This window comes from Rattus norvegicus, chromosome 11 (assembly GCF_036323735.1).
Source record: "Rattus norvegicus strain BN/NHsdMcwi chromosome 11, GRCr8, whole genome shotgun sequence".
Taxonomy (NCBI): Eukaryota; Metazoa; Chordata; class Mammalia; order Rodentia; family Muridae; genus Rattus; species Rattus norvegicus.
Window position 1 is genome coordinate 98,834,524 of NC_086029.1, and position 16,470 is coordinate 98,850,993.

The window sequence follows — 16,470 nt, forward strand, 5'->3', positions numbered from 1 at the left end:
ATAGTCACTGAAATTTTGATCTTAGCCATTCTGACGGCTGTGAGATGGCATCTCAGAATCATTTTGATTTGCATTTCCCCGATGACTAAAGATGTTGAACACTTCTTTAGGTGCTTCTTGGCCATTTGAAATTCCCCTGTTGAGAATTCTGTTTTATTCTGTGCCCCATTTTTGACTGGATTACTGGGTTGTTGGAGCCTAACTTCTTGAGTTCTTTATAAATTTTGGGTATTAGTCCTCTGTCAGATGTAGGGTTGTTGAAGATCCTTTCCCAATCTGTAGATTGCCATTTTGTCCTAATAAAAGTATCCTTTGCCTTATAGAAGCTTTAGTTTTGTGAGGCTCCATTTATCAACTGTTGATCATAGAGCCTGAGCCATTGGTATTCTGTTCAGGAAGATGTCTCCTGTGCCAGTGAGTTCAAGGATATTGTCCACTCTCTGTTCTATTAGATTAGTGTATCCAGTTTTCCATTGAGGTCTTTGATCCCTTGAACTTGAGTTTTATGCAGGGTGATAGATATGAACCTATTTGCATTCTTCTATATGCAGACATTTAGTTAGACCAGCACAATTTGCTGAAGATCCTTTTTTTCCCCCCACTCTATGGTTTTGACTTCTTTGCCAAAAATCAAGTGTCCATAGGTATATGTTTTTATTTCAGGATCTTCGATTAGATTCCATTGATCAACATATCTATTTCTGTACCAATGCCATGCAGTTTTTATCACTATTGTTCTGTAATGTAGCTTGAGGTCAGGAATGATTATGCCTCCAGAAGTTCTTTTATTGTTCAGGGTTGTTTTAGCTATCCTGGGCTTTTTGTTTTTCCATATTAAGTTGAGAATTGTTCTGTCAAGGTCTGCAAATAATTATGTTGGAATTTTGATGGGAATTGCATTGAATCTGTCAATTGCTTTGGTGGTGTGGCCATTATCCCTATGTTAGTCCTACTGATCTATGAACACGGGAGCTCTGGCCATCCTCTGATAACTTCCTCAGTTTTTTTCTTCAGTGACTTGAAATTCTTGACTTAAAAGTCTTTCACTTTTTTCGTTAAGAGTTACTCTAAGATTTTTATATATTATTTGTGGTTATTGTGAAGGGTGTTATTTTCCTAATTTCTTTCTCAGTCCATTTTTCATTTGTATAAAGGAAAGCTACTGATTTCTTTCAGTTTATTTTGTATTCAGCCACTTGCCTGAAGATGTTTATCAGCTATAATAGTTCTTTGGTAGAATTTTTGGGGTTGCTTATGAATACTATCATATTATCAGCAAATATCGATAGTTTGAATTCTTCCTTTCTGTTTTGTATCCCCTTGATCTCCTTTAGTTGTCTTTTTGCTCTAGCTAGAACTTCAAGTACTATATTGAATATACATGGAAAGAGTACCCCTTTCTCTATTGAATAGATAGGCCAAGAACAGCCTTGTCCCTGATTTTAGTGGAATTCTCGTAAGTTTCTTTCCATTTAATTTGGTGTTGACTACTGGCTTTCTTTATATCGCTTTTATTATGTTTAGGCATGTACCATGTATCCCTGATCTCACTAAGACTAAACATGAAGGGTGTTGGATTTCATTAAAGGGTTTTCAGAATCTAAAGAGATGACCATGTAATTTTTTTTCTTTCTTTTCTTTCTTTCTTTTTTTTTTTTTTTTTTGGTTTGTTTAATATGGTAGATTACATGGTTGGATTTTTGTATACTGAATCATCTCTGCATCCCTGGGATGAAACCTATTTGATCATGGTGGTTGATACTTTTGATATATTCCTGCATTCCTTTTACCAGTTTTTTTTTTTTTTGAGTATTCTTGCATCAATGTTCATAAGAAAAATTGGTCTTAAATTCTCTTTCTTTGTTGAAAATTTGTGTGGTTTATGTATCAGGGTGACTTGGCTTTATGGAATGGGTTTGGCAGTGTTCTTTTTGTTTCTATTTTTGTGAACAGTTTGAGAAGTATTGGTGTTAGCTCTTTTTTGAAAGTCTGGTGAAATTCTGAAGTAAAACCATTTGGCCCTGAGCTTTTTTCTTTTTCTTTCTTTCTTTCTTTCTTTCTTTCTTTCTTTCTTTCTTTCTTTCTTTCTTTTTTTTTTTTTTGGTTGGGAGACTTTAATGACTGCTGCTATTTCCTTAGGGGTTCTTTGAATTTTCTTGTTTTTTTTGTTATGTCCCACTTTTATTTCTGATTTTTGTCCATTTGGATACTGTTTCTCTGTATCCTATCTCTTAGCTTTGTTGATTCTTTGTATTGTTTTCTTTGTTTCCAATTGATTGATTTCTGCCTGATTTTGATTATTTACTGTTTTCTGCTCCTCTTTGGTGTGCTTGCTTCTTTTTTTTTCTAGACCTTTCAAGTGTACTTTAAATTGCTTTGTAATTTCTTTGTAGAGACACTTAGTGCTATGAACTTCCTCTTAGCCCTGCTTTCACTGTATCCCATAAGTTTGGGTATGTTGTGTCTTCATTAAATTCTAGAAAGTTTTAATTTATTTTTTTATTTCTTCCTTGATCCAGAATTCATTGCATTGAATAGAGTTCTTCAAATTCCATGAGTGTGTAGGCTTTCTGGTATTTCTGTTGTTGTTGAAGTCCAGTTTTAATCCATGGGGTTTTGATAAGATACAAGGTGTTATTTCAATTTTCTTGTATCTCTTGAGGTTTGCTTTGTGACTGACTATATGATTAGTATTAGAGAAGGATTCAAGAGGTACTGAGAAGATATATTCTTTTGTATTTGGGTGAAATATTCTGTAGATGTCTGTTAGGTTCATTTAGTTCATAATGTCTGTTTTGTTATTTTTCCGTTTAGGTTTTGTCTGGATGACCTGTCAATTGGTGAGAATGAGGTGTTGAAGTCCTCCACTCTTATTTTTCTTAATGTGTGGGGTTTGATGTACTATAACCCTATATAAGCTTCAGCAATGTTTCTTTTACAAATGTAGGTGCCCTTGTGCTTGGGGCATAGATGTTCAGAATTGAGATATCAGCTTGGTAGATTTTTTTTTCTTTTGATGTGTATAAAGTGTCATTCCCTGTCTCTTTTGATTAATTTTGGTTAAACATCTATTTTATTAGATATTAGAATGGCTGTTCTAGTTTGCTTTCCCAATTTCCTTGCTGTTTGTGTGAGGATATTTTAGATGTAACATTTTCATTGACAAATGTATCAGTTTCTTCTGTTGTATGTTCCAACCAGAGATTCTTTCTTCCATCTCTTCTGTCTGCTTGGCGATGCTTGCATCAGTCCTTTCTGTTCTCTTCCCTATGTTCTCCGTCTCTAGGATCCCCTCAGTTTGTGTGTGTTTTTCTTTAATTGCTTTTATTTCTGTTGTCACGTGTTGAACAACTTTACTTATTTCCTTCCCCATATTTAATTCTATTTTCCTGTATGTCTTTAAGGATTTTATTTGTTCCTCTTTAAAGGCCTTTCTACCTGTTTGGTTGTATTTTCCTGTATTTCATCAAGAGATTTATTCATTTCTTCTTTCAACTTTATAAGATTGGATTTAAGATCATTTTCTTGTGCTTTGGTTGTGTTAGGATATCCAGAACTTGTTGTAGTAGGGTAGCCGTGCTCTGAAGGTATCGTGTTGCTCTGGTTTTTGTTCATTGTGTTCATTCGAGGGCCTTTAGTTGTAGTTGTATTGTTGTCTTTAGTCCCTGGAGGGGACTTCAACTGCATGATCCTGGTATGGGAAGCCTCTGATGTGTATTCTTGGACCGAGAGCTGGTGGGATAATGGAGGTTCAGCTTGGGTAACAGGTGGCTCTGGGAAGCTATGCGTATCCCAGAGGACTCAGCGAACAGAGGAGATGGTTTCCAGAAGGGAGTCTAACCTGTATGCTTCTAGATCAACAGGTCTGATCACCCAAGCTGTTCTTAAAGTTTTAGCTCAATATATCCATGTATACTCATTTAGGCCTTTTGTTTCTATCAACAATACTTCAATTCCTGGTGCACAAATATTAATTTTGCTACTATTATTGTGTGTACATATATTTAAATATTTTTATTTATTTATTATGTATACAGTATTCTGCCTGCGTGTGTGCCTGAGGCCAAAAGAGAGCACCAGATTGCATTATAGGTGGTTCTGAGCTACCACATGGTTGCTGGGAATTGAACTCAGGACCTCTTAGGTAGTGCTCTTAAGCTCCGAACCATCTCTCCAGCCCTTGTTTTCCTAATTGTTGCTTTTAGATTCATTGTAAATGTATAGAAATGCAGCTTTTTAAAAAATGTGGATACTATGATCTTATTAGCTTTAGTACTTTCTTCCTCCCCTACCTCCTGCTTCCTCTTCTCTTTCTCCTCCCTTTCTTCTCCCTTCCTCTCCCTGTTTCCACCTTCTTGGCCACTCCCTTTTCCTGTCTCTTCCTGTGTTTTTGAAACAAGGCATTCCTGACTGGCCTTGCTGGTCTCCAGATCACAGAGATCTGCCTGGCTTTGCCTCCAAGTGCTGGGATTAAGGTGTGCACCACCATTTCTGGCCTCCACTAGTTTTCTTAATGTTATTCTTATAGTTGTCTGTGTACAAGATCATGCCATCCACCAGTAGTAGTTCAACCTTTTTCTTCTTAGTTTTATTAGAAATAGAAAGGAATGTTCTAGTGTTAGTAGATTTGTCTTAAATCAGCAACAGTAATTAACTCAGGTTAATCATTGAAAAGGATTTATACATGATTACAAAATTGTTATTTAATGTAATATTTATGTGCATATAGAAATTCTGGTAATAAGATTGCTGCATGTTCATTGTAAAATACAGAAAATACTAGAAAATCTTGTTCAAGTATATCTTTTAAAATATATAATTTTAAAATACATTAATTCTGAACCTTGCTGTTACAATAAACATGTTAAATTTGTAATTTCATAGTATAACATTCTTGTTAAATTATATTTAAAATATTGGTATATAATACATTATCATTAATAATACTGTTAATTTTTCTTTCTTTTTTTTGAGATGGTCTCCATATCTAGCCCGGCCCAGGCTGACTTGAATTTTGTGATCCTCTCTTCTCTGCTGGCTGGGTGTGTTCCACTGTGTCTGGCTATGGTTCTGCAGTGCTTTACACTTGGTAGTTAATTGTCTGTCTTTTCTTCTTCTCTCAGGTGGATGCACGGAGCATACCAGTATTAGCAAAATGGCAAAATTCCTATAGCATTAAAGTTGTACTTCAAGAGCTAAGACGTCTTATGATGTCCAAAGAAAACATGAAGCTTCCACAGCCACCAGAAGGACAGACATACAACAACTAATTTTAGTGGATCTCAAACTTGTCTTAAATCAACAACCTTCTACTCATGTTAATGTCTTGATTAAATATCACCATGCAAAATACCCACACATTAAGTAAAAGAATTGCAGCTGGTAAACATGACCTGGACAGTTGTAAGAATATATTTAATATATGTACACCTATTATGTTTTCAGGTAACAAGAGAAGTGCAGCACAATTTTTCTTTCTCTTCTTAAAAGCACTGTCATTTAAACATGAATCTGAAGCATTCAAAATGGAATTCAGGTTGTCAAGACAGAAGCATGGCAAAAGAGTGTCAGATGGCCACGGGAACCTTTGTTTTTCTGAAAGTAAAGTCTCAAGAAAGAAGAACAGAACTGGCAGGCTTTATCCACCATATTTAGAGCTGCAGATGGAATTGTTTAAAGTAGCAGACATAATGACTAGTCACCAATTGTGTTAATCCTTGAAGCGGTGTGGGTGCTGACTACTGTTAGTGTCAAACATAGGTGCAGGATGGTTTTGATACCTGTATTTATAATAAAAAGATGTTTGGGGTTTTGAATTTCTGTTAAAAGCTGTTCTCGTTTGTTACATGTAACAGACATGATAAGTTGTTTACAGTCTTTGTTTAATAAAACATGCTTAGAAGTTTTAAGTGAAGACAACAAAAAGGAAATAGGTGTTGGATATGTGATTTTGAGATGAAAGTTAGTCTTAAAATGTAAATAAAATATGGAATGTGTCTTCAAAGACTGTGCTATTTCTGTTACATTGATATATGCTATAGTAGCCATATCAAGGTAGCAAAATTGGGGGTTATTAAGCTAGGCATGGTAATGGCAAAAGCAGGAAGATTTTCAGTTCCAGGCCAGCTTGGGCTGATACATAAGATTGTATGTAAAACCAAAGAAATAATGAGAGAATATCAAAGATTTTCATTGAAATTCTATTTTATATGCTTATGTTTGGAACTTACAGAGCATCTTTTTGACTTCTTACATGCTCAGTTTAATTTCTTTGCACAAAGAGGTATCTCGGTTACTACATTTCAAGTTTTATTTCATCATGGGTAATTTTAAAATTGCATTTTAGCAATTTTCATAGTTACAGACTGCAAATTATTCAAGTACTCATTCATTTTTTTCTTTATGACTTATTTTTCTATGAAGCTTTTGGTTCATTACAGTTGACTGAATTGAAGACATTTCTTCACCTGTCTTTACATTTTTTTTTTACTTTATTTGTGTGTGTGTATGTGTGTTGTGTGTGTGCGCACATGCACATATGTGTGTGTACACTTGTATGAAGGTCAAAGGTTACCTTTGGAGTTGGTTCTTGCCTTCACTTTTATATGTGTTCCTGATGTCAAACTCTGATCACCATGTACCATCTGTCTGAATAAGGGAATGAGTGCCTTCACTGAAGAGTCATCTCATTGGTCCCTCTTCTAAGACCAATGAAAGTTAATTTTATCATTCCACTCCACATTCACTTTAACAAATATGTGTCTGAAGTTGAAAGTTCATTTTTATTCTTTTATCATATTGACAAAGTTTGATTGTCAAAATAAAAAATTAGATGTTCAAGCTTTGCCTATAAAGAAAGTAAAGGAAAAGTATTACTAGTAGACTGGATTATTTTGGTTACTTTTATAGCCAAGACAGGTTTCTTTAAACATACTTGGCATGTTTTGATTAAGCTGTTTAAAAATTAACCTTTTTTTAGTTAGCATTTCATTAATTAAACACTAGACATTTTGTCTAAACATTATCATCACTTTTGTATTTTGAAACAGTATCACCTATGATAGCCTCAAACTTGCAGAATTACTTCTGTCTCAACCTCTCAAGTACTGGTTCTGGTGTACACTGCAATGTCCAGAATAGATGGACTCATTTTAAATGAACTAGTTAATTATCAGCGAGGTTTCTTTATTCTTTGTGTGTGTGTGTGTGTGTGTAGGTGGGGAGGAGTAGTGGTGTATACAGAAGCCTTAGGTTGACGTCTGGAGTCTCCTTTAATTGCTCTTTCACTTTATATAGTGTGAGACAGGGTTTCTAAATGAAGCTCACTGATGCGGCTAGACTTGCTAATCAGCTTGCTACCAAGATAGATCCCCTGCCTCTGCTTTCCAAGGCCGGAATTACAGCCTCAACTGTTATTTTATGTGGGTTCTAGGGATCTGATATCCGACGAGCATTTTCGACCATTGAGCCATCTCAGTCCCTCAAAAATGTTCTAAGTATTTAAAAATCACACAGAATGTACACATTTTCCATGCGTTAATTATTAAAGTAGACTTAAACATTATACTTAATATTTAATGGTTAAAGATTACATTGAATTGCGATACTATAGAATCATTATCAGTCTGTTTTCTGCCTTGAAAATGTGTCTTGTGATACTTGGAAACTAGAAAGTATTGGGATGCTTTTGATAGGCTCTGATAGAATCTCGTACTTTGGTCTCATGTTGTCTTTGTGTATGCTACCCAAGGCTGTTGTCAGACAGAGTCCTACCTATTTAAAAAAAAGGGGGATTGTTGATTTTAGCAGAAATCTACGAGTCAGTTAAAAGATTTCCAAAGCAAAATCCATTTTGCATGTAGCAATTATATATGATAATCTAAGATATATTAATTCATGAAATTTTAGAGTCTTATAATTATAAGACAGAAGTTTAAAAGGAAATTTTCCTTTGTAAAGTGGCTAGGGTTGCAGGAATGTTGTGGTATAGACTAGAAAGTTGCCTTAGAAATTTGTTTCAAGAGATTTTTAAGGATGACCCTTGATGCCTGTATGTTAATTAGAAGTTAGAGAGGTAAAATTCTTGTTCCAATAGGTTCCTGTTATACTTAATTACTTTGTTATTTTCAGAATTGATAATTTTTTATTATTTGATAATTTAAAATAAAGTTATTGCATTTGTTTAGGGATCTGTATATAATTTTCTAGGATTTTTTTTTTAACAAACATTGGGAACTGTCAAAGGCACCTAGTCTCTTGGTTGTAAAAACAAAACCTGTAAATTTTTATTGACCTTTTAAAGAACTATTTTACTCAACATTTGGGTACGTGAATAAATAGGAAATTAGTGTGGTTTATCAGTACAAGCTACTTTACCAAGACTGGTTACAATTGATGTGGTCTACATTTTGAATGTATGTGAAGTTAGTATTTGTGTGTGTGTGTGTGTGTGTGTGTGTTCAAAGAACAACTTAGGAATTTGTTCTCTGCTTCCACCATGTGAGGGATTGAACTCAGGTCATCTGGCTTTACCCTCTGAACCATCTGGCCTGTCCCAAAGGAATCTGACACTGAGCATATTGGATGTTTAGAAAGTTTTCTGGAATGTTGAAAAGAATTTTTCTGAAAAGAAAACTGATAACGGTATTTGTTGATGCAAAAAATAAATAAAAATCAGAACCATTTTGTAAAATCAAGGAGTTTGAGAGACTCATAGAATCAGTTACATTATTTAAAAAGCCATTAGAAGGCTCAGGGAATGAATCTGATGATTTGTTTGGATTTGCAGAAGCTATGTACAAAGCTAGACAGTGTTGTATGTGAGTAATCACATGTCGCTACCAGGAGGTGGGAAGAGAGACAGAACTTTTAAAAATAACCACTGCATATAAACTGGTTACTATGGTGTTTATATCCTTAGTAAAAGGTACACAGCTAAGAAATGAGGGTTTTACCCATCTCATTTTTCCATATAATTTAAAAATACTTAGGTAGGTTCCCCCTTTTAAGTTTATGAGATAATGATAAAAGCTGAATAGATCTTTCTTAACTTAGAAGATCAAGCAATGGTCCTTTCTCAATTGAATAACTGGATGAATCCCATGCAACAGTTGGGCAGTAATGTATGCCAACAAATGTAGGCATAATGACACTTGTCTTTGCTCAATAACAAGCAGCTTCTTAACAAAAACAAAAACAAAAACAAAAACAAACAAAAACCAAAAATCCCCTAAAGCTGGCTAAAGATTATATACAAAAGCAAGATTGATTTCTGCTTCCAAGCTGTTGTCTTACAGATTCTATGGATATCTGACCCAGCATCTTTGTGCCAGGAAAAGCTGAGGTTGAATCCCAGCTGGCCATGGCTCATGCTTCTCACTTCTTGGGCCTCCTCATGAAGAAATGATTGGTGAGTTGGTTTCAAGCATATATATCCAACTTGCCCATCTCCTTGTATGTGACTTACATAGTTATTTTCCAAGTATGCCAGAGCTGTGAAGGTTTTGTAAAGAAACAAGTACTAGGAGAGTAAAAGGTTTGTATTTACTATTTTTGGATTAAGCCACAACTGTACCAGAGAAGTAAACAGCAGTTACTTTAGTAACTTATAAAGAGGTAAAGGCAGACATTATGATTGACCTTGAAACTGAGCTAAAGGCAAGGCTACTTTGATGAACCTAAGTGTCAAAAATGTAAGAAAAGTGGACCTCTTAAGTTATATCTGGCCTAAAAGCGATACTTGGAGAACAGGAGCCACCAAAGAAGTAGGAAAAAAAAAAAATCCTGAACTGGAAGAGACAGTTGTAGAAATAGAGGTGAAAAGGGGATAGATTCTACTTTGAGCAACCTCAGGCTATAGGATTTCAGCAGTCAAACACTGGAGATAGAACACATGAAGTCCAATCTAGGGCATCATTCTCAGATGAAAAGCACATGTCCCAGTGCTGAAGAAACTTGATGATTAAATTGTATGCATTATGTAAGTAAAATTTAAGGAATCAGCATACAAAGGTTTGTTTTTTGTTTATATTTCCTAAAGAAAATTAATAGTTGGCATTACATTTTTTAATTTTTATTTTTTTGAGACAGAGTCTTAATATAACTCAGACTGGTATTGGCGTATTGATTTAGCAGAGGATGATCGTAGATTATGGACATGTGCTACCATGCCTGGCTTTAAGCAGGCTTCATAGTAGATTATAAAGTAATTGGAAAAATTCATGTTGTAATCTGAAGGAAGATTTTTTTTTAAAGATTTATTTATTTTATGTAAGTACACCATAGCTGACTTCAGATACATAAGAAGAGGGCATCAGATCTCATTACAGATGGCTGTAAACCACCATGTGGTTGCTTGGATTTGAACTCTGGAAGAGCAGTCGGTGCTCTTAACCACTGAGCCATCTCTCCAGCCCTGAAGGAAGATTTTTAATCAGATATTCTCATACTAAAATAACATTTTTTATTTATATTTTTTTGAGACAAGGTCTTACTGTGTCGACTGATGCTGCCCTGGGACTTGTTAATTGATCAATCAGGCCTCAAACTCACAAACTAACTCATGCAAAATAGAAGAGAGGAATAAAATTAGTTTTAATTGATGTTCTTTTTCCGTTTTGGCGTGAAGATACTCATTACAATGGATAAATATGATACTTTCAAATACTTCTGTAACACCCAAGTTGAGTTCTATAATCTTTAAAAATGATCAATCTTTTAAAATTTTTTGGGTTCTAGTATAATTACATCATTTCCCCTTCCCTTTCTTTCAATATACCTCTTTTTCTCTTTCAAATTCAATGCTTTTTTTATTAGTTGTTGTTACATACATACATACATACATACATACTACACACACACACACACACACACACACAGACACACACACAGAAACACACACAGACACAGACACAGACACAGACAGCCTCAGCCCGTATTTGTATATTGTATCAGTGTTATTTGTATATATTCAGGTCTGACCATTTGGTATTGCATAATCAATTGGTATGCTCTTCCCTGGGGCTAATGAAGCATTGAAGTCTCACGGACAGTCAGCCTGTAATTAAAAAAAGAAAATTTATTAACTGATAATTGACAGAATTTATACTGTTTTATTTCTTCTTAAATCACAAATAAATATGTGATGATTGTTAGATATCAATATTTTGCCCAGTGTTAATGCCTCCAAGGGCATAACATTTTATTATGGAGTTGAATATAAATGACCATGGCCTGGTCTGGAAACATGAACTATGATTGACCTTGGAAGTGAGCTAAAGGCAAGACTACTTTGGTGAACCTAAGTGTCAGAAATATAAGAAAAGTGTACACTTACGTTATTTCTGGCCTAAAAGCGATACCTGGAGAGCATGAGCCACCAAGGAAAAAGAAAAAGGAAAAAGGTAATGTTTTCCACTGAGGAAATGCTTATAGGAGATAGTTACTAGTTAACAGAACAAATGGTTTTGATAACGTATCAAATACATTACTGGGACCCACATTCAAGCAGGCAACAGGCACACGAGGAATACACCACTGTAGGCTTTTGATGCTGCCTGGTAACATTCTTAGCTTTTGGATTGGTGAAGGCTAGTGGATTGCTAAGGATGTGATGGTGGTGGTGGTGTTATTTACTTGTTCTTTTACATCTTGATTGAAGCTTCTCCCTCCTACACAGTGCCTCCTTTACACAACTGCTCCACTTCTTAGAAAAGGGAAGGCCTCCCATGGGTATCAGCCAGCCTTGGCATATCAAGTTGCAGTAGACTAGGCACATCTTCTAATTGAGGCTAGACAAGGCAGCCCAGTTAGGGGGAAGGGATCCAAAGGCAGGCAACAAAGTCAGAGATAGTCCCTGCTCCCACTTTAGGAGTCCCACATGAGTACCCAACTGCACAACTGTTGAAATATGGTCTCTGGTTGGCAATTCAGTCTATGAGCCCCTGTGGGCCCATGCTGGTGGATTCTGTAGGTTTTCTTGTGGTCTTGACCTTTCTGTCTCCTTCAATCCTTCCCTCTTCTACAGGATTCCCCAAGCTCTACTTAATGTTTGGCTGCGAGTCTTTGCATCAATTTCTGTCACTTGTTGGGTGAAGCCTCTCAAGATTTGGATTTCAAAGCAACTGCAAGTCCAAAGATAGTTTGGTTTAGGTCTGCCATAATATGAAGCTCATTTGGCAGTGTATAATCTTTTGGTATGGGCACTACATCTCCCAGACCCCCAGTTTCTGCCTTTTTTCTTTGTGAGTTAACAGTTCTTATTGGCCAGATACCACATACATGTACATATACATGTACATACACTGCAAGGCTAGGTTGGCTCTTCCTAGGATTTATTAGAAATAAACCTGAGTAGACAGGAAAACAGTCTTCAGGACAGAGAAAAGGTGATACAGCCTCTAAGATAGAAGTCCCTGGATCATATCATCAAATCTATTCATCCTGCCCTATATATCTGATATACTATTTATATGTCACATACAATAGCGGTTCTAGACCCAACATTTAAAAAAAAAAAATGGAGACAGCATTATGGCCTAAAGAAGTAAAGGTAATGTGATGGAAACAGGCATTTTTAACTACCTCCCCAAACTCTCTGCATGTGTTAAGCTATACTAGACTGAATCCTTTGTTATCTTTTAATTCTAGTTTTTTAAAAACTAGTTTGGTTCCATAGTATAACATCAGATATAGTGGCTACTTTTAATTCTAGGAAAGATTGTTTTTCAGTAATAGATTTTTGTATATATTATTTTCTTATTGGTAATGCATCAGATTTCAGTTTGGGTAGGAAAATGAATAGTTACATTGCAGGAGAAATTAAATAACCATGACATTTTGAACTTTTCCCACAGCTTTTCCTGTGCATCAGATATTATGGATATATATAAAGAAGGGGTCAGACTTGTGAGAAATCAGGATTCCCTAACCAGATTTTGTTCCACATTTCACAGAAAGGAAAATGGGACTCTAGTTGGGAGTCACTTGTCTACCTACTTCCCACTGACAGAATGAGCACTGCTCAGAATTTCCCTAGTCTTAGCTAACTGTACTATGAGATGCCCTGAATATTTGCTTAATTGGGAGAATGAAGGCTCTTGGAGTATAGTGCCTTAAGGTTACAGTTTCATCTATTATTTTCCATAATAGAAGTTTTCCGTAAACTTTCCATAGATCATTACTGCTAGCCTCTACACTAACAAATGTTGGTAGTTGCCCTTCAGCCACTTTGGATTCTGTCTGTACTAAAGTTGTCAACTGTTGTAAGTTAAAAGTCCACCTCTGAGATTGGACTTAGATCATAGTTTTAATCCATTCTTTGACTAAATCATTATAAAACAGTATTCTTTATTCTCTCAGGGTTAGTAACTCTATATGTTCTGTTTTTGAACATGAGTCTTTTTTTTTTTTTAAAAAAACAATCAGTGTCTTCATTTGCAATGAATTTAGCTTGTTCTAAAATTTACATACTTTCAGAAGGGTTCTTTTGGTTCTTTTGGTTTTGGTGAATGCTGTTACCATTGGAGACTTTTTGCTTTTGTGCAATTGTAATAAAAAGAACCCCAAAATTTTATGAGTCAATAAGGTAGAAGATATTCTAAGGTAAGCAGGATCCCAGTTGTAACCACAGTGCTTCCCAAATCCTTTGAGGTTTGATGGTAAATTTCATAATCTGGAATTTAAGTTTGGCAAGTTATTCCTACAAGTTGGATTTTCTGAGATACACATGGATAGTTCCCACACTGATATTACCTGTCACATTTGTAGGGCAGCAGGAATATTCTAAATGGGTCTAGGGTCAAGGACACAATACAAACTATTTTGGCAAAGCAAGGGAAAAAAATCACTTCTGGAGAAGAATGTATTACCATGTCAAATCATGCAAAACAACTACAACAGCAACAACATCCACTGGGGGTCTGGTTGGGTTATATTTCTAATGTAAAGGGGGCCCCTTACCTCTGGGTAGTCAGAACTCGGTCTCATACTCATAAATAATTGGCTAACTCAGAACAGTTCAGCAGATAAGCAAAGTTCATTTTAAAAGTGTCGACTTGGGGACATTGAATTTCTGCCAAATGGCTTCACACTTTTTTAAAAAAATAAAGTTTTGTCAAGAGACAATATATTTTGTTTACATTTCCCACAGTTTCCCCCTCTTTCACAATACATGTCACTAAACATTTTCTCTGCTTGGGTTTGTAAAATGGACTACTTAGTTCATTTTAGCAAATACCTTGACCCTTTGTTAAATGACTGATGTGAGGAGTATTCCCTACATAGAAGAAAATGCAGAATAGAGCACACATAGCTAAATCACTATATGTTTACGTTGTGATTACAGGTTTGGATAAGACTGTCTTTTAATCCTCATCACAAGTCACGAGGGGTATTATTGCTTTTCATTTTAAGGCAGTGCATTTCCTCTTAAAATATCTATTTGGTCTATAATGTTAGGTCTAGCATTTCTCTGTTTAGTTTTTGTTGTGATGACCTGTATGTTGGAGACAGGTATTGACGTTGCTATCAGTGTATGAGGGTCAGCATGTGACTTAAGATGTAGTTGTATTTATTTTTTGAGCTGGGGTGTCCTTGTGTTGATTGCATATTTGTTAACAATTGCCAGGTCCTCTTTGTTTATTTTTCCTTTGATGCATATACAGCGTTCTTCCTTATCTCTTCTGATTGGTTTCTGTTTGAAGTCTATTTTATAAGATACTAAAATGCCTACTATTTGCTTGGAATGTCTTTTTCCATCTTTTCAGCATGGGATGATATCTATCCTTGATGTGAAAGTGTCTTTCTTAGATGCAGCAAAAAGATGGATATTCTGCTTGTATTCATTCTGTTTGTGTCTTTTTACTGGTTAATTGAGACCATTGATGTTGAAAGATGTCAATGACCACTATTGATTATTTGTTGTGGTAGTATGTGTGCTTCCTCTCTTTTGATTTGCTGGTCTGAGAATAGTTTTTCCTTGTGTTTTCTTGGGTGTAGTTAACCTCTTTAGGTTGGAGTTTTCTTTCAGGCACCTTCTGTAGAGCTGGATTTGTATATAAATATTGCTTAAATTTTGTTTTATATGGAATGTCTTAATTTTCGTGTCTTTTTGCTGGGTATAGTAGTCTGGCTGGAATCTCATCTCTGAGAGCCTGTAGAGTATCAGTCTGGGCCCTTCTAGCTTTTAGTGTGTCCATTGAGAAGTCAGGTTTTATCACATGGGTCTGCCTTTATATATCACATTGTCCTCTTCCCTAGCAGCTTTGAATATTACTTCTTCATTCTGAATGTTTAGTGTTTTGATTTTTATGTGCTGAGGGGATTTTTTTTTTCCTGGCCTGGTCCATTTGGTATACTGGATGCTTCTTACACCGTGATAGGCATTTTCTTCTTTAGATTAGGGAAATTTTCTTCTATGATTTTCTTGAAAATATTTTCTGGGCCTTTGATCTGGGCTGCTTTTTCCTCTATTCCTATTATTTTTAGATTTGGTCTTTTTATAGTGTGCCAGGTGCCCTGGATGTTTTGTGCTAAGTCTTTTTAGATTAAACATTTTCTTTGACTGATGTTTCTATTCTATTCTGCCTTCAATGCTTGAGATTCTCTCTTTCATCTCTTGTTTTTTGTTGGTGATCTTACCTCTGAAGTTCCTGTCAGGGTTCCTAAATGCTCAATTTACCTCAGTTTGTATTTATTTGCTTTATTGATTACATTTCCATCTTTTGTCTTACACTGTATTAATTTCTTTTCACTTTGTGTTTCCATAGATTTCCTCTTTCTGTATGACTTCATATTCACATGGTCAGAAAGACCTATTTTAAAGTCTTTTTCTTGTGCTTCAGCTAAGTTGGAATATTCAGGACCTGTTGCTCTGGTAGGGTTGCTGGGTTCTAGTGGAGATAAATTGTCATGGCTATTACTGATTGTGTTTTCACGCTGGAATATGGGTATCTGGATTTGGGAAGATTGTGATTCCAGGTGCTGATACCTGGTCTTGTTGGATAGGTGTTTAGTTTCTTGGTTTCTGATGTGTGTGAAGTGTCCTTTCTTATCTTTTTGTTAACCTTTGGTTGTGTGTCTATTTTGTTGGATATTAGAATGGCTACTCCAGCTTGTTTCTTGGGACCATTTGCTTGGAAATTGTTTTCCAGCCTTTTACTCTGAGGTAGTATTTGTTTTTGTCATTGAGGTATGTTTCCTGTATGCACCAAAATGTTGGGTCCTGTTTATATATTCAGTCTCTTAGCTTATGTCTTTTTTTTTTTAGCTTATGTCTTTTTTATTAGGGAATTTAATCCATTGATACTAAGATAGATTAAGGACCAGTGATTGTTTCTTCCTGTTATTTTTGTTGTAAGAGGTGGAGTTATGTTTGAGTGACTATCTTCTTCTGGGTTTGTTTAAAGAGTACTTTCTTGCTTTTTATGGTTTATTTTAGTTTCCCTCCTTGTATTGGAATTTTCCATCTAT

At 35.4% G+C, this 16,470-nt stretch overlaps 1 protein-coding gene across 3 annotated transcripts in view; it reads left to right on the forward strand.

The window, feature by feature from the left end:
- Ube2v2 (ubiquitin conjugating enzyme E2 V2) overlaps positions 1–8,060 on the forward strand; it is a 33,903-nt gene extending 25,843 nt beyond the window's left edge. For 2 of the 3 annotated variants that reach the window (XM_017597891.3, XM_039088057.2), the window contains exon 4: positions 5,124–6,004. In XM_017597891.3, the coding sequence (XP_017453380.1) occupies positions 5,124–5,270 (147 nt within the window). In that variant the 3' untranslated portion in view covers positions 5,271–6,004. Of the gene's footprint in view, positions 1–5,123 lie in introns of all 3 variants that reach the window. The other variant, NM_183052.2, reaches the window with a different exon arrangement.
- The last annotated feature ends 8,410 nt before the right edge of the window (positions 8,061–16,470 follow it).